Genomic DNA, 18,389 nt, shown 5'->3' on the forward strand with positions numbered 1-18,389 from the left:
AGCCTTGGCTGCATCAAAAGAGGGATGGCTAGCAGGGTGAGACTGTTCTCTACTCTTCCATTGTGGGCTCCCTCGTGGAGTATTGCCCCCAGATCTGGCTTCCTCACCTCAAGAAAGACGAGGAGCAGTTGGAGCAGGTGTAGAGGGCCAGAAAGATGATCTGAGGGCTGGAGCACCTCTCATATGAAGAGGGAGCCTTGCTTATTCAGAAGAGAATAAGAAAAGAAGAGGAGAATAAGAGAAGAGAAGGCTCTGGGGTAAACCTCATGGCAGCTTTCCAGTGCTTAAAAGTAGCTTATAATCAGCAGGGAGAACAACTTTATAAATGGTTAGATAGCAAGAAGACAAAGGTGAATGATTTTAAAGTAAAGTAAGGGAGATTCAGATTAGATATTAAGAGGATTTTATTTTATTTTTATTATTTTTATTTTATCATTTTATTTATTATTGAGAAGTTGGTGAGGCATTGGAACAGGTTGGCCAGAGAAGCTGTGGATCCCCATCCCTGGAAGTGTGGAAGGCCAGGTTGATTGGGTTCCTGGACAACTTGATCTAGTGGTTGACAAGCCTCCCCATGGCAAAGTCCCTTCCAATTCAGGCCATTCTATTATATATTCAAATAGTGCTTTGGATATTCAAAATCTATGCAAGTGAAAAGAAGACTTATCTGCAAAACTTATCATTGAGGCAGGCTACTGAATCTCTCTCGTAGCCCATACTTGACTAGTGCCCTTCACTGATCTTTCAGTTAGAAAGACAAGAAACTGAGTGAAATGTTGGCATATCTTGAACCATACAAAGGTTGGGTAGAAAGAAAAGCTTTAAGTGTGCCTCATGAACACTGAATGGTCCACCTAACTGGAATATGGTTTGTGTTGAGGTATGTTTTCTTTGGCTGTTTTTTCCTGAAATACGCAATTACAAAAAATAAAATATTTACACCATCACAAATGAATCTTGTGTGTCAGCTTTTTCTGTCATAATATAAGTGAGTTATTTTCCCTGGGGGTCAGATACAAAACTATTTTCAATACAGAGAACAATAAACTGATTATTACAGCTATATGCTTTCTGATCAAGAAGTTTCCCCATCTTCAGCGGTGATGCTTGTCCCATAGCTGCCAAATCAGCTGTATGCCAGGCTTCACAGTAATTGCTGACCAGTCGAATCCCATTTGTAGTTGAACCATGCCATATTATTTTTTGAGGCCTGAAAAGTGATGTTAATAAGTTATTTGCTGTAAGAAAAATCATTTTTAATACATACGTATTTTAATTCAACTGCATGCCTACATATAGTGACCTTGTTCTGTTCATACTATGTAACCATTATTTTTTGTACTCCTTCTGCTTGAAGCAAAGAGTGGGTATGGAAAGATGAAGGCAGAATGCAAAGGCGGAAAAGGAGAAAACAGTCTCAGTTGTAGCCTATCTGAAATGAAGAAGAAAGATTGCAGAAGAAAATGGAGAATTTTTCATCACGTTTCAAGTCACCCACTTGTACTATCTTTTAAAAATAAATGACGTGTAGAACTTAAAAGATAGTATCATAAACTCACCAGAAAGGATCTGTCATGACATTCCTCCCATCAAAGGAGTATATTGGAACATGAATGTCGAATTGCCCACCATTTCCATTAAATATAGATTCCCAGTTGTTGAAAAGTGTTTCTCCCTGTTAAAATTTCAGTGCTATGTTTATAAACACAATAAACCTGAAAACTACATCATACTTTATTTTTATAAGACTCCTCTACAAATCTAAAATCTTACCTTCTTTTAAAAACATTTAGGATTCTAGCTTTCACATCTTGGATTCTGCATGATGCTTCTGAATGAACTCATCTATCACCTCTGTGCAAAGAGCTCTCTGATCCACACCTTTGCCTTATAGTTTCATCTCTGCTCTATTGTCACTCTAGATATTCAGCTTGATCATAGTCATTGAATCATAGAATGGTTTGGGTTATAAGGGATCTTAAAGATCATGTAGTTCCAACCCCTTGCCATGGGCAGAGAGTCCTCTCTCTAGACCAGACTGTCCAAAGACCCATCCAGTCTGACCATGAACACCTCCAGGGATGAGGCATCTTCTTTGGGCAACCTATTCCAGTGCCTCACCACTATCACAGTGAAGGATTTCTTCCTTCTAGTCAAATCTACTGTTTTAGTTTAAAACCATTATACCTTCTCCTGTTACTACACTTGCTGGTAAACAGTCCCTCTGCATCTTTCTTGTATGCATCCTTTAAGTGTTGGAAGGCTGCAATAGGGTATCCCCTGAGTCTTTTTTAAGCTAAACAACCCAAACTCATTCAACCTATATTTATGGGAGAGGTATTCCAGCCTTCTGATCATGTTCATGGCCATCCTCTGGGGGCCACGTAATACATCTGCATAATGAAGTGGGAGAGTCACTTCCCTTGCCTGGCTGGCTGTATCACTTTTGATTAAGTCCAGGATACAGTTGGCTTTTGGCTGCCAGTGCACACTGCTATTATCTAGTCTGTCATTCAATACCCGCAATTCCTTCTCCACAAGGCTACCCTCAATCCATTAATCGCTCAGTCTGTACTGATACTGGGAATTGCCCCAACATGGACCTGTTGAACTTCATGAGATTTGCATAGGCCCATATCTGGAGTCTATCTAAGTCCCTTTGGATGTCATCTCTTTACCTCTATTTCCACATTTCCTCTATTTCTTCTTTTAACTGTCTAAGGAATTGTTAGAACAGAACAACAGAATGGTTCCTTGGAAGGGACCTCAAGGATCATGAATCTCCAACCCTCCTGCCACAGGCAGGGCCACCAACCTCCCCATTTAATACTAGACCAGGCTGCCCAGGGCTCCATCCAATCTGACCTTGAACACCTGTAGGGACAAGGCATCCACAACCTCTCTGGGCAGCTCATTCCAGCACCTCACCACTCTCATTGTAAAGAACTTCCCCCTGACATCCAATCTAAATCTTCCCTCTTGCGACTTAAAAACATTTCCCCTTGTCCTGCTGTTATCTACCCTTTCAAAGAGTTTACTCCCCTCCTGTTTATAGGCTCCCCTTAGGTACTGAAAGGCTGCAATTAGGTCACCCCACAGCTGCCTTCTCTGGCAGCTCCCTTAGCCTGCTATTGTAGGGGAAGTGCTTCAGCCCCCTGATCATCTTCGTGGCTCTCCTCTGGACCCACTCCAACAGCTCTCTGTCTTGTACTGGAGGCTCCAGACTTGGACACAGTACTCCAGATGGGCCCTCACAAGTGCAGAGCAGAGAGGGACAGTCACCTCCTTGTCCCTGCTAGCCACCCCTTTCCTGATGGAACCTAGGATTCCACATGCTTTTTGAGCTGAAAGAACACACTGCTGGCTCACATTAAGTTTTTCATCCATTCTTCTGGCCCACATGCTTGACTTACTACACAACAGGATTCCCTGCTTCTGGCCTTTTTAATAGTGATACTTGAAAAGAGACGATCTCTCACAGGCCTCTAAACCCTCTAGAGACAGTTCCCAGAGGACACTGCTAACTAGCTCCCAGAGTAGCTTAAAGCTGCTCTTTTAAAATGCAAACTGGCAGTGCTGCTGACTTTTTTTCTTTACACCAAAAATTTTAACTTGACTATTATCACTGTGACCAAGCCAGCCATCTACCATCACATGTCCTGCAAGGTCTTCTCTATTCTCAAACAAATCTAGGAGGGCTTCTTTTCTATTTGTCTTCCTGAGTGCTTGTGACAGGAAATTATCTTCATTGTGCTTTAGGAATATCCCAGGCTTGCTTGGAATCATATAATATTCTGTGTTGAAATGGAACAGAGACCAATGTGCCCACCTTCTGGCTGCACACAAGATCACTCAAAAAGGAGAGAACTGGAGAATTGTCCAAATGCTTCTTGAACTCTGGCAGGAGTGGTGCTGTGACCACTTTTTTGGGGAGTTCATTCAAAGACCGGATCATACTCTTGAAGAATTGTTTCTTAATAGTCAACCTGACTGCCAACTGATGCTGCTCCATGCCACTCTCTTGGGTCCTATTACTGTCACCAGAGCGCAGAGATCAGTACTTGTCCCTCAATTCCCCTTGTGAGGAAGCTGTAGGCTGCCATGAGGCCTCCCCTCAGCCTCCTCTTCTCTGGGCTGAACAAACCAAGTGACCTCAGCAGCCTCATAAATTTTGCTCTTTAGACCCTTCACCATCTTTGTTCCTCTGAGTCTTCATAGGAAGTGTTTTTGGGTTCAGAAGGAGCAGAGCTCTTGCAGACAACCTACTGAGAAGGTGCTGCTGCTTGTTGCAGCAGAATGATATATGTCTGGGAAGTTGAAATCTCTTATAAAGACAAGGGCAACTGGTCCAGAGATTTCTCCTAATTGCCTATAGAATACCTTATCTGAGCTATTGTCCTGCATGGGTGGTCAACAGTACACACCCACAATGACATCATTGTTATTCATCTCCTTGATCCTCACCCACAGGATTTCTACCACATTATCCCTAAGTGTAAAGGCTGTACCAGTCTAATCTCTCATTTACATACAGTCTGACACCTCCATATCACCTGCCCTGCCCGTCCCTCCTGGACAGCCAATCCCAACATTCCAGCCGCGGGACTCATTCCAGCAAGTCTCATTAATACCAATGATATCATAACCCTAGGAAAGGACCAAAGCTTCCAGTTCATCCTATATATTGCTCACACTGCATGTATTGGTATACAAGCATTTCAAATGTGCTCCTGCAGTGCTCCCTGGAGTGGCACAGATGTCCCCATTAACTTTACCACTCTCACTGTGATGTACCAGCCCTTGGCTTTGCATTCCAAATGGTTTCCTCTTCCCTCATTGATCCTAGTGTAAAGCTCTTTAATTCGGTCTTGCCACATTTAGGCCAAGAGATGTTTCCCCCTTTAAGAGGTTTATCCTATCAGGCCTCAGCAAGACTCCAAGTGTGTTTCATGACAGTTAAAATCCAAAATTCTGGTGGAGGTATCATTCTTGGAGCCAGGCATTGATGACCTGCACTTGCCTGTCTCTTACTATTAGTAGGAGAATTGAGGAATATATTTATCTCTCTTCTTGAATCCTTAAGGTATCTTCACATGGCCCTGAAACCTCTTTTGAAAGACTCTGGCTCCTTGATTTGACATTGTTGGTACCCACATAAAAGATCAGGAGTAGGTAATAATATGAAAACTGCTCGTAATCCTTCTGTTTGCCATCCCTGATCTGAGCCCCAGGGAGGCAAAAAACTTTCCTGTGAAGATAATTCAGTCCCTTGAGGAGGTAGTTGCCCACACTACAACTCCCTGCTGTTTCTTCATGGTGCTGGTCTTTCTGCTGCACTTGCTACAAGGGTTTGTATGACCTGACCTTGGTGGGTGAACTTGCACAAATACCTCTCCTTCCATCTATTCTCATTCCTCAAGGAATTGATTACAAGAACTTAGCTAAAGAGAAGATACAGGGATAGTTTTCAATGGAAATACAAATTCTGTATAATTCTGCCACAATGTTGTGACAGACGTTGCAAATGTGAAAGTCGAAAGCTTTGTATCACGCTACCTCTTGAACTGTTTTGAAGTTTTTCTTCCAGTAGAAGGAATGACTTTATCTTTATTTTTTTTTTTTCCCCCAAGGCTGGCATATGTTTCAGAGTAGCATCTATTCATCATTTTTCAATCATCATGAGTTATTTCTTTTGGTTTATTTGGCTGTTCTTCTCTGGGAGCCACCCAATACCACAAAAACTTGGTTTCTTTCCTCAGTTTTAGAATGTGCGTGTTTATGTGAGATCACAACTTGACTCATGTTGCAGACTTCTCAGACTTTCTCCCCACATTTATTGGGATAAATCCAGCATCACTCCTAAGCATAGAATTTGCTTTTGTGTTAAGAAATGAGAAGAAAAATCATCTTAGTCTACTGTGCTCTGTAGTCATACTAGAAATTAGAGCATAGTAACTACCTTTGAGACAAAAAAAAAAACCAACAAAAAAACACTTTTCTGTGTTGATATAAAAAATATCCAGAACAATGAACACCAGACTGTTGACAAAGCAAAAGCATACCTGAAGTAAGCCATTCTCACAGATTTATTTCTACCACAAACTTTAGGACACTTAAAAAAAGTAACCCTTAGAAAGGCAAAGGAAATATGAGCCTGTAACTTCATTACTACCTTTTTCCTCTTGGAGCCTGACTCCAAAATATGAAGCAAAACTTCTTTATAAAACACAGCTTGCACTGAAGCTTTGTGCTTTTCCCATTTTCCAAAGATTTTGGGACACCCAGAACTCAGCATAATCTAACAAGTACTAAGCACTGATTTTTACCTTAAGATTTACTATTGGTAAATTGTTCCGGTCTGTTTTTCTGACAACTGTGACCAGATCTTGTAAATGTGATGAGAGAAAGGCCCTATAGGTAGTCATCAAACCTGCTTGCTGAGCCTGTTGAAAACAGTGAAAGTCTGCTCTCACGTCACCAGAAAATGGTAAGTTTAAAGCCACCAGGTGCAGCTGGAGAGATGAGAAGAAAACCACAATTTAAAAGAAGTTTATAATGTGAAAAAACATATATTTGAAACAACTAGGCCCCATCCCTTGCTAGCAGAAGATATAGTACCTTCCATACCCATATAGAAGTTATTTGCCATCATAATATTATATTTCTAAAATCTATGCAGCCCATAATACACTTATTTATTTTTTGAACAGCTGGGAAACCATGAAGATTATATATATGCTCCTAAAAAATAAAACTATTAAAAGTAGCTAATATTTTTTAAACAACAACAACAACAAAATCCAAGTAAAATCCAAAATCACATAGTCCTGGAAATAAATAGTAAGAGGCAACCATACATCACTTAAAAATTCACTGCTACCAAATACAAATGGTAGCATACTCTATTCAAACCATACAAATGCAAGAACTAGTCAAAATCTTTGTTTTACATGTAACTCTGTTATTTTACTTTCCTTGACAAATATTTAAAGTATTTTAAGAGAAAGCTTATATTCTAAAGTATCTATTTAAAAACAAGCAGCATCATGAAGATAGAAAAAATTCTAACTAGTATTTTGATGATTTCATTGTAACACAATTGTTAGCTTAGAAATTAATGTGCTGCAGATTTCTTGGTACAATCACTAAGTGAAGAGGTATTCCTAACTCAAAATCAGATATAAAAGAAGTTAGGAGACAAAAGTTGTCCAGGAAATCACTTAGAATTCTCTGAGATTTATAAACTGATTTTAAAAAGGTACTTTTAACTTTCTGAAGCAAAATCTGTGAATTTGAGGATGAAATATTACACATCTCCCTGAATACAGAAATTATAATGTTTCAAAACACAGTAAAAAGTTGTAATACAGAACTCATACTTACCGCTGGTTTTCCACTGTTCACATTTGATATTGGATTTGGTATTGGCAGAGATTGAAATTCCTGTTATTTTAACACATGCAGATATATATGTTAAGCATGATACTCAGATCAGAATTTTAGTTACTCAATGATATTCTAAGTAAAGCAAACACTGAATGCTGGGAAATCTGGAACTGTTCTGCCTCAGAAAAATAAACTTGAATCACGTATCCATGTATACTTTATATATAATAAATTTAGTCTGTCACATAAATATGTGTTTGAATGCTGTCCTAATGTCCTGGTTTCTGCTTGGACAGAGTTGTTTTTCTCCATAGTGTCTGGTATAATTCCATGTTTTAGTTTTAGGAGAAAACCAATGTTCATAAAACAAAGTTGCTATTGTTGCTGAATGGCACTGTACAGAGCCAAGGGCACCTCGGTTTCCTCATCTTTTTGTACGGTCCTGCCAGCAAGGGAGCTAGGGGACACAAGGAGCTAGGAAGGGACAGAACAAGGACAACCTGACCTATACTGGTCAAAGGGATCGCTCAGGTTGGAAAAGACCTTCAAGATCATCAAGTCAAACTACAACCTAACCTAACCTGCCCTAACTCTAACTACCCATGCGAAATCATGTCCCTGAGTGCAGCATATTCCATATCATATGACATCATATGATTTTTACTATTGTTTCTCCCATCTCACTTGGACAAGGTGGAGTGAGTGAAAGGCTGTATGGTAATTAGCTGCTTGCTGGGTTAAACCACAACACCCAGACAGAACTGACTTTCTAAATCTGAGTGTAACCATTTTACAACACTCTGTCAGTGCCAGAGTCCACCTGGAGTCCTGCATGGAAGTAGCCTGCCCTTGGCACAGAAGACCAGTTGAGGTAAAGTAAAATAGAAAGGATAAGAAAAATGTGTAAACAGAAAGTGTAATGAGTGGGAACATTTCTTCAGGCCTCAGTAATTCCCTCTCCCAAATGTGTGGAATGCATAGCTAATTCAGAAACAGCAGCATTTTCTTCTCTAGTCATAGAAAGCATAAGTAGTAAGTCAGTGAAAGTTGCACTTGGGAAAATTGTGGTGTCAGCTAGAGATTGCAGACCATTTCTTGTAACATGAGATCAAGACACCTAACCAGTGAGCTAAGTGAACTTCTTTCTGATCTACTCCAATTACATTTTTCCCCTGGTCATCTTCCTTCTCCTGCTCCTTCCTAGCATTCTCTTGCCCTTTCATTATTGCAGCAGTCAGATCAATTAACCTGTTTTCAACAAGACTATGTTTCAGCAACCTGTATAAAGATGATAATGATGTATTACGAATAAAGGACTATAAAACTGTAGAGAAAGCCTGCTTGTCAGAGGTATTTTTCTAAACTTCCGTGGCAGGAACTAGAGTTTGATACAACCGAATTCAGTGTTATGAAACTGAACACTGATTTTTTTTTTTTTTAGTAGGCAGTCTGCTTTGTCCTGCTTTTTATAGAGGATGCTTTGCCTCTGCCATGTTTGGATTCTCATAATATAATGTAAAAAACTAATGGCTGGCCAGCATGAACTAGTTTGCAAGCTTATTTAGTGGTATTTTGAACTGACAGGTCTCAGAAGAAAATCATGTTATGCAGATGCCTGCAAATTCTGCCAGTTTATCACCTGTTTTTACACATTTAGACTCAGTTTTTCACAGTCAAATATTTTGTACTTACATAACTTGATGCAGCTGGAGGAGGAAGGCTCTCATCTGGGACAGGAATTAGCTCACTTAGCTGAAAGAACAGAAAAAGGAAAAATAAAGAAAACCATATGAGTAGTAGCTGCTTCTCCATCCCTGTAAAAATATCCACTACTCTATTTTGAGTAAGAGAGCTGGAAAGGATAGGATAGTCCAGCAGTACCTGCAATTTTCTCCATCCATTTCGAACACGGATAAAAACCTCGCTGGTTTCTCTGAGATAGATTAGTGTACCTTCTGTTACCAAATGAACCTTTTCCAACATACCTTCAATGTTTTGAAATGTTGTTACCTGTCAAACAGCAATACAAAACATTTTGCAAGTTAAATATAAGTTTCATTTGAACACACTAATGTCATGGCTTTTTGCTTAAGAAACTCTCATAAAGTTGGTTTAACATCACTTCATAAAAAAAAAACTTTAACAAAGACATACTTTGGCATATCAACCTCACCATTCTGTGGATTTTAATGGAACTATACAAATAGTTTATTCTGTATAGAGTAAGATGATTATGTCTTTAAAATTTAGCATACAAGATGAAATATGAGCGTTAGGAAGGGACCTCAGCAAGGAGACTTGGTAAGATTTGATTAATATATGCAATTGTAGATGCATTTTTCATACTGTTTTTGTGATCATATTAACATAATTTATTCAGATATTCCTTCTTTTGATTTTCATGGGATGAAATTTTAAATCAGGCATCTGAGTGAAAATGAACACTAATAATGGAGTGAATTCAGATGAGGTAATGATACATTTAAGTTGAGATAAAACCTTGTCGAAGTCCAAACATCATTTTAGAAAGCTTCTTTTAGGACAAAGAAACAGAGGAGAGCAAGCACTTCTATAAGATGCATTTCTGAGAGCACAAGAACCCTCCAGTAGAGGAGGCAGGAAACCAGCATAGCTCAACAAGAACCTGATGGTTAAACTGAAGCTTAAGAAGGACATATACATGGAGTGGGAGCAGTGACACATGGCCTAGGAAGAACACTGGGGTGTAGTCCAAATGTACAGAAATAGAATCAGGAAAGTGCAACCTCAGCAAGTCTGCAGATGACACTGAGTGACATGAAGCTGAGTGGTGCAATGGACAAGCGAGAGGGAAGGGATGCTATCCTGAGGGACCTGGTCAGGCTTGAGAGATGGGCCCATGCCAACCTTGTGAAATTCAACGAGGACAAGTGCAAGGTCCTGCACCTAGGTCAGGGCAATCCCAAACACAGATACAGGTTGGGTGGAGAATGTCTTGAGCGCAGCCCTGAGGAAAAGGATTTGGGGGTGTTGGTTGAAGAGAGATCCAGCATTAACGAACAATGTGCGCTTACAGCCCAGAAGACCAACTGTATCATGAGTTGCATCATGAGAAATGTGACCTAAAAATTGAGGGAATTGATTCTGCCCCTCTACTCTGCTCTTGTGAGTCTACACCTGGAGCACTGCAACCAGTTCTGGGGCTCCCATCACCAGAAGGACAGAATTGCTGGAGCAGGTCCAGAGGAGACAGATGATCAGAGGGCTGGAACACTGCCTCTGTGAGTATAGGCAGAGAGAGCAGGGGATCTTTAGCCTAGAGAAGAGAAAGCTCCAGGTGGACCTTATAACCCCCCCTATAAGGGGGCCTACAGGAAAGCTGAGGAGGACGTTTTATACAGGCATGTAGAAACAGGAAGAGGGGAAATTATTTTAAACTGGAAGAAGGTAGATTTAGACTAGATATTAGGAAGAAATTGATTACTGTGTGGGTGGTGGGACACTGAATCACAGAATCACAGAATTACATGGGTTGGAAGGGACCTCTAGAGATCATATAGTCCAACCCCTCTGCCAAAGCAGTCTCCCTAGACCAGGTTGCACAGGTGGGCATCCAGGTGGGACTTGCAAATCACTAGAGAAGGAGACTCCACCACCCCTCTGGGCAGCCTGTGCCAGTGCTCTGTCACCCTCACTGTGAAGAAGTTCCCACACACATTCGTGCAGAGCTTCCTATGCCTCAGTTTGTGACCATTTCCCCTTGTCCTATCACCATACACTGCTGAGAAGAGTTCAGCCTCATTCTTTTGCTTCCCACTCTTGAGGTATTTACAGACATGAATCAGATCCCTGACTCAAAGTCTTCTTTTTTCCAGGCTGAGCAGTCCCAGGTCTCACAACATTTCCTCATAATGGACGTGTTCTACACCCTTTATCAACTTTGTAGCCTTCTGCTGGACTCTTTCGAGGAGGTCCCTGTCTTCTTTGTACTGGGGAGCCCAGAACTGGACACAATACTCCATGTGAAGCCCCACCAGGGCAAAGTAGAGGAGGAGGATCATCTTCAACCTGCTGGTCTCACTCTTTTTAATGAACCTCAGGATACCATTGGCCTTTTTGGCCACCAAGGCACACCACTGTCATCATGGCCAACCTGTCATCCAGCAGGACAGACCTTCTCAGATCTCTCCTCCAGCAGATCATCCCCCAACCTGTACCAGAGCATACAGTTATTCCTCCCTAGCTTCAAGACTTGATATTTGCTCTTGTTAAACCTCATCTGGTTCCTTTCTGCCCAACTCTCCGGCCAGTCCAGGTCTCATTGAATAGCAGCACAGCCAGCCTCCCTCAGCCGTTCCTCCCAGCTTTGTATCATCAGCAAACTTGCTTAGGGTAGACTCTACCATCATCAAAGTCATTGATGAAGATGCTAAACAGGACTGGACCTAGCACTGACCCCTGAGGAATACCACTAAGTACAGGCCTCCGACTGGACCACCAATCACAACCCTCTGAGCTCTGCCAGTCAGACAATTCTCAATCCACCACACTGTCCACTCATCTACTCCACACTTCCTCAACTTTGTTATAAGGGTGCTGTGCGAGACAAACTGTTCCATCACCTTTCCAGGGACAGGAGTGAGACTGACTGGCTTGTAGTTCCCTGGATCCTCTTTCTTGCCTTTTTTGAAGGCTGGACTGACACTGGCTATCCTCCAGTATTCAGGCACCTCTCCCATTCTCCAAGACCTCTCAAAGACGATAGAGAGAACTGACGCTGCCTGGACACTCTCAGACCATCTCCTCCTTCACCAAAGGGGAGTCTTCCATTCTCCAGACCATATCACTTACCCCCACACTCCAGGAGTTCTGAGGGGGGAGTTCCCACAGTGAAGACAGAGCAAAGAAGGCGTTCAGTATCTCCTCCTTCTCTGCATCTCCTGTTACCAGAACACTGTCCTCATTCAGTAGGGTATCCACATTTTCCCTAGTCTTTCTTTTACTGTTGACAGACTTAAAAAAACCTTTCTTATTACCCATTTTCTTCTTTGCCAGATCCAATTCCAGGTTGTCTTTGGCCTTACTCATTGCATCCCTGCAGGCTCTGACAGCATTCCTATATTCATCCCAAGTGGTCAGACCCTTTTTCCACATTTCATGGACCTTTCTCTTCCCTTTGAGTTTATGCATGAGCTCTTTGCTCATCCACACAGGTCTCCTGCCACCCTTGCCCGATTTCAGGGATGCACCAACCCTGATCTTGGAAGAAGCACTGTTTAAATGCTGACCAGCTCTCACAGGCCCCCTTACCTTCTAACACCCTAGCCCATGGGATAGCTCCAAAAAGGTCCTGGAAGAGATCAAAGTTGGCTCTCCTGAAGTCCAGGGTGGCAATCCTACTTTTTGGTTTGCTTCTTGCGCTCAAGATCTTGAACTCCACCATCTTGTGATCGCTACATCCCAATCTGCCCCTGACCTTCACTTCCCTCACAAGCCCATCCTTATTAGTAAGAACAAGGTCCAGTAACACCCCACTCCTCGTTGTCTCTGCCACCACCTGCATCAGAAAGCTATCTGCGCATAGCCGTCCATGGCAGCATTCCAGTCATGCAAGCTGTCCCACCATGTCTCCATGACTGCTATGAGATCATGGCCTTGCAACCACATGTAGACCTCTAACTCTTCCTATTTATTTCCCATGCTGTCCACATTAGTATACAGGCACTTTAGGGAAGTAGCAGATACAGGTACCCCTAAAGGGATGCAAGAAGATTTCAGGTCAGAGAAGATTTCAGGCAGCTACTGGCTGCCCAAAGAGCTTGTGGATGCTCCCTTCCTGGGAGTTGTTCAAGGCTGTTATGGATGGGGGTTTGAGCAAACTGGTGTAGTGGGATGTGTCCCTGCCTACAGCAGGGGGACTGGGACTTCATGATCTTAACGGTGCCTTCCAACCTAAACCATTCTATGATTCTATGAATAGGACAAAAGGAAGTGGTCTGTAGTTGCACAAGGGGAGATTTAGGTTGAATAGTTGGAATGTTTTTTTCCACTTCAACAGTTGTGTATCTTTGGTATAGGTTTCCTAGTAATGTACTTGGGTCACTCTCCCTGGAAGTATTGAAAAGATATGTAGACGTGCTCCTTAGGGATGTGGTTTAGTGACAGACTTGGCAGTGCTAGGTTAATGCTTGGTCTTGGTGATTTAGAGATTTTTTCCATCCTACATGATTGCATGTTTCTATGAATGCTTTATGAATCATGCAGATGTTAATAGTAATTTGCATATTGTTTTTTTAACGTTGTTTTTGACCTAACTGGTCTTGTAGCTCCTCGTCTGTAACCACATTTCTCTACCTTGTAGCCATTTTTTTTCTCCTTCATCTGTAAGTATTATAAGAATTGTTAGGATGTGAATTTCTGTAAGAAAAAATTGTTAGAAAATATGTGATACTGTGATGGGAAAGCATTCACACTCCCATTAATTCCTTATTTATGATGCAGACGATCAAAAAACCTGGTCATTTATTAGTGCCTTCTCTCATGATTGCCAAAGGTATGCAGATAATTTGATTTTCTGACCTAGCCTGAGAACATGGAAAAGAAAACAATTGCAGTGAAACCTCTGCAGGTTTTAGAATATTTTTAATATTCATTTAATTTAGAAATTAACAAGATATAATTCTTAGTCGTCCTTTTTGCTTCATGGATATCAGGGGTATAATCTGGGATACAACTGAGTCATCTATTAAGAAAAGGAAATAATTTTAGTGTATCTTCTGGCACAATTTTTACATTTGTTAGGGAAGATTACAGTTTTCATCTTAAAATCAAATAACCTGAATTGCTATGAAGTGTTTTTTTTGTTTGTTTGTTTGCATGCTTGCTTTTTTTCTTTTCTTTCCATGTTGCCCTTCCCAGCTGTATGGATTTTTTTTTAATTATGATGTTCATAAAAATAGAAAAAAATCTAACAAAAACACTGGACTGAGCATTCCCTCCTTTATCACTGCTAACAGTGGCCCCCAATAGACTTGGAAAACAAGTTTCAATGGCAAATTCCATATTTTGTTGTCTTACCAGATTCCTGGTTACAGGTGACCCTGGTTCTCCTGGAGGACCTGGTGGTCCAGGCATTGTGGCTGCTAAAACACAACAATAACATGGCACATGTTGAAGGTCATCTGTTTAGAGAGAGGGAACAACAGAAAGAAAGGACCTGGCAGTGTTGCCTAGGAGCCTAGGAGGCAGTGAGAGGTTAAAGTGGCCATGTTCCATAGATAGCCAAGATCTGAACAGCTGTGTTCAAGTCAACTACAGAAAATTCAATCTAAAGGTTTTTATTTATTTATTTAAAGCAATAATGAAACTTAGTCTCCTCTATTCTTTGGGAAGGTAAATTCAACAGATTGGAATATGCTGTGGGTATTGCAAATAAAGATCAACTTAAATCGACCAGGACACTCTTCTGTTGTTAAAAATATGCAGCTCCCACCTATAAAGACTTTGAGAGAGCCATTTTATCCTCTTCTATAAAAGTAAATAAAATCAAACTTTTTATGAGATTAAAAAAAATCACAAGCGTAAATTCAGCTTATGTTTCAAAGCAACAGAATCCTTTGATGCTATGAACCCAAAGCTCTAAGATCGCAGTCCACAGCATAAATTACCTAACACTCTACTCCAGTACTGAATTTTTTCACCTTGAACTGAAAGTCACCGCTTTCTAGAATAGAAAATACAGAGAGATAAAGTAATATTCAGAAGACAGAAAGGAAGAATACTGTGTGAAGGCGATATATGATAATGGTACTCTGAAGCTGCTTAGAAGAAAGAGCTTCCACATGCAAACCCTAGTGAGAATCATGGCAAACCCCAGTGAAGCTCAGTAGCTAATATCTAGACAGATCTTATATTAAGCACAGTTAGAATATTCCTCCTGTAGAGGAAAAGAAATACATAAAGTAGAAGCAACAAAACAGATCCAAAGGTATCCATGAGAATATACTAGTATACTGCTAGGAGTGAATGTAAAAGGCTCAACAAGAAATACAATTAGAAACAGAAAGTCATGATATGAGCTGGTATGACAGAGCAGTAAGAGAATTAATGTTTAGTGGGTTGCTGAGTTGCTGCCACGGTGTTATCCGTGACAGTGACCCAAGGGAAACCGAGAAGGGAGAGAGGAGGGAAAAAAGAAAAAAAAACTGTCAGTGGCCACGCAGCCGCGAGCAGAGCCGCGCGCTCCGGGGGGAGGGGGAAACAGCGGAAAGAGATGGGTCTACAAAAAAACAACGGCACGATCTGAGAAGGAACGGTAACTTAACTAAATCTAATAAAATTGAACAACTGAGAGAGAGAGAAAATTACCAAACCAAAAGCTGTGAGCTTACATTAAGGAGGAAACTGCAGGGGAAGCACACGTGCTGAACCTCCATGGCAGCCCACAGGAACGCGCCCAGGCAGAGCACCGCCTGGCATCCGGTGCGGAGCTCCGCCCCTCTGCTGCTCCCAACAGCATTAACTCCTTAACTGCCTGCATGATGTTCTGGTGTGGAATACCGGCATCAAAACACAAAACCACAACATTCCACCCCTTATTCCACATCATCACATCATGCTTAACACATATCTATACATAACCAAAACAGCAATAACATAAATTACATACAAACATATATATATACATACATACACACGTAATTACAGACTGCATTCCCCCAGCATCAAATTCCCTTGTGGGACACACTGGACGTCCCCATTTTTATCCATTACCCACCAGGTGCACCCAGGTCCCTGCGCAAAAACGGTTCCACGGAGAGGCTTGCCCTTTCCAGAGGCTGGAAGGACACACACTGCTTTTCCCAACATGCCCCTTACATGTACCACAGGGACCTTATCTCCCTCTATGGTCTGTAGGGAGCTGGACTGTGTAGGACCCTCTCAGTTGACTGATCCCCTAGTGTTGACCAACCAGGTGGCTTCTGACAAATTCTTCTCCCAGTGCTTAAATGTTCCGCCACCCATTGCTTTCAACATTGTTTTTAATAACCCGTTGTAGCACTCAATCTTACCAGCAGCTGGTGCATGGTAGGGGATATGATAGATCCATTCAATGCCGTGTTCTCTGTCCCAGATGGCCACAAGAGAATTTTTGAAATGAGTCCCATTATCGGACTCAATTCTTTCTGGAGTGCCATGTCGCCATAGGACTTGTTTCTCGAGCCCTAAGATGGTGTTTCAGGTGGCAGCATGGGGTACTGTGTATGTCTCAAGCCACCCAGTGGTTGCCTCCACCATGGTGAGCACATAATGCTTACCATCGAGAGATCGTGGCAAGGTGATATAATCAACCTGCCACACCTCCCCATATTTATACTTTTCCCATCGCCCTTCCTGCCAGAGAGGTTTCATCCTCTTGGCCTGTTTAATTATGGCACATGTGTCACAGTCATGGATAACCTGTGCAACGGCATCCATAGTTAAGTCCACCCCTTGGTCTCTAGCCCACTTATAGGTCGCATCCCTTCCTTGATGGCCTGAGGTCTCATGGGCCCACCGAGCTAAAAATAGCTCTCCTTTGTTCTGCCAGTCCAAATCGATCTGAGACACCTCAATTCTGGCAGCTCGATCTACCTGATGGTTATTTTTCTGTTCTTCAGTAGCTCGATTCTTGGGCACAAGCATCTACGTGACGCACCTTTACACCCAACTGTCACGGTGTTGTCCGTGACAGTGACCCAAGGGAAAACCGAGAAGGGAGAGGGGAGAGAAAAAAGAAACTGCGTCAGTGGCCCCGCGGCCGCCCGAGCAGAGCCGCGCTCCGGGAGGGGGAGGGGGAAACGGCGGGAAGGGATGGGTCTACAAGAAAACAACGGCACGATTTGAGAAGGAACGGTAACTTTACTAAATCTAATAAAATTGAACAATTGAAAGAGAGAGAAAAAATTTCAAACCAAAAGCTATGAGCTTACGCTAAGGAGGACCCGCAGGGGAAGCACACGTGCTGAACCTCCACGGCAGCCCAGAGCAACGCGCCCAGACCGAGCGCCGCCTGCATCCGGTGCGGAGCTCCGCCCCTCCCCTCTGCTGCTCCCCCAGCATTAACTCCTTAACTGCTGCATGATGCTCTGATGTGGAATACCGGCATCAAAACCACAAAACCACAACATTCCACCCCTTATTCCACATCATCACATCATGCTTAACACACATCTATACATAACCAAACAGTAATAACATGAGTTACATAGAAACATATATATATATATATATACATACATACACACGTAATTACAGACTGCATTCCCCCAGCATCAAATTCCCTTGTGGGACACACTGGACGTCCCCATTTTTATCCATTACCCACCAGGTGCACCCAGGTCCCTGCGCAAAAACGGTTCCACGGAGGGGTTTGCCCTTTCCAGAGGCTGGAAGGACCCACACCGCTTTTCCCAACATGCTCCTCACATGTACCACAGGGACCTTATCTCCCTCTATGGTCTGTAGGGAGCCGGACTGTGTAGGACCCTCTCGGTTGACTGATCCCCTAGTGTTGACCAGCCAGGTGGCTTCTGCCAGATGCTTCTCCCAGTGCTTGAATGTCCCACCACCCATTGCTCTCAACGTGGTTTTTAACAACCCGTTGTAGCGCTCGATCTTACCAGCAGCTGGTGCATGGTAGGGGATATGGTAGATCCATTCAATGCCGTGTTCTTTGGCCCAGATATCCACAAGAGAATTTTTGAAATGAGTCCCATTATCGGACTCAATTCTCTCTGGAGTGCCATGTCTCCATAGGACTTGTCTCTCGAGCCCTAAGATGGTGTTTCGGGCGGTAGCATGGGGTACTGCGTATGTCTCAAGCCACCCAGTGGTCACCTCCACCATGGTGAGCACGTAACGCTTACCATCGCGAGTTCGTGGCAAGGTGATATAATCAACCTGCCACGCCTCCCCATATTTATACTTTTCCCATCGCCCTTCCTGCCAGAGGGGTTTCATCCTCTTGGCCTGTTTAATTATGG

The 18,389-nt window shown here is 42.4% G+C and overlaps 1 protein-coding gene across 1 annotated transcript in view; it reads right to left on the bottom strand.

The window, feature by feature from the left end:
* Positions 1-427: 427 nt before the first annotated feature.
* The window catches only part of COL15A1 (collagen type XV alpha 1 chain), a 153,101-nt gene continuing 135,139 nt past the window's right edge, over positions 428-18,389 (bottom strand). Inside the window, exons 29-35 of the mRNA XM_065753005.1 lie at positions 14,443-14,507; positions 9,268-9,396; positions 9,079-9,138; positions 7,384-7,443; positions 6,327-6,512; positions 1,560-1,675; positions 428-1,210 (exon numbers count right to left, since the gene is read on the bottom strand). Of these exons, the coding sequence (XP_065609077.1) occupies positions 994-1,210; positions 1,560-1,675; positions 6,327-6,512; positions 7,384-7,443; positions 9,079-9,138; positions 9,268-9,396; positions 14,443-14,507 (833 nt within the window). The 3' untranslated portion in view covers positions 428-993. The remainder of the gene's footprint in view (positions 1,211-1,559; positions 1,676-6,326; positions 6,513-7,383; positions 7,444-9,078; positions 9,139-9,267; positions 9,397-14,442; positions 14,508-18,389) is intronic.

The sequence above is a fragment of the Cyrtonyx montezumae genome, unplaced genomic scaffold (genome assembly GCF_038088225.1).
Source record: "Cyrtonyx montezumae isolate F1298 unplaced genomic scaffold, pur_monq_1.0 scaffold_8, whole genome shotgun sequence".
Classification (NCBI taxonomy): Eukaryota; Metazoa; Chordata; class Aves; order Galliformes; family Odontophoridae; genus Cyrtonyx; species Cyrtonyx montezumae.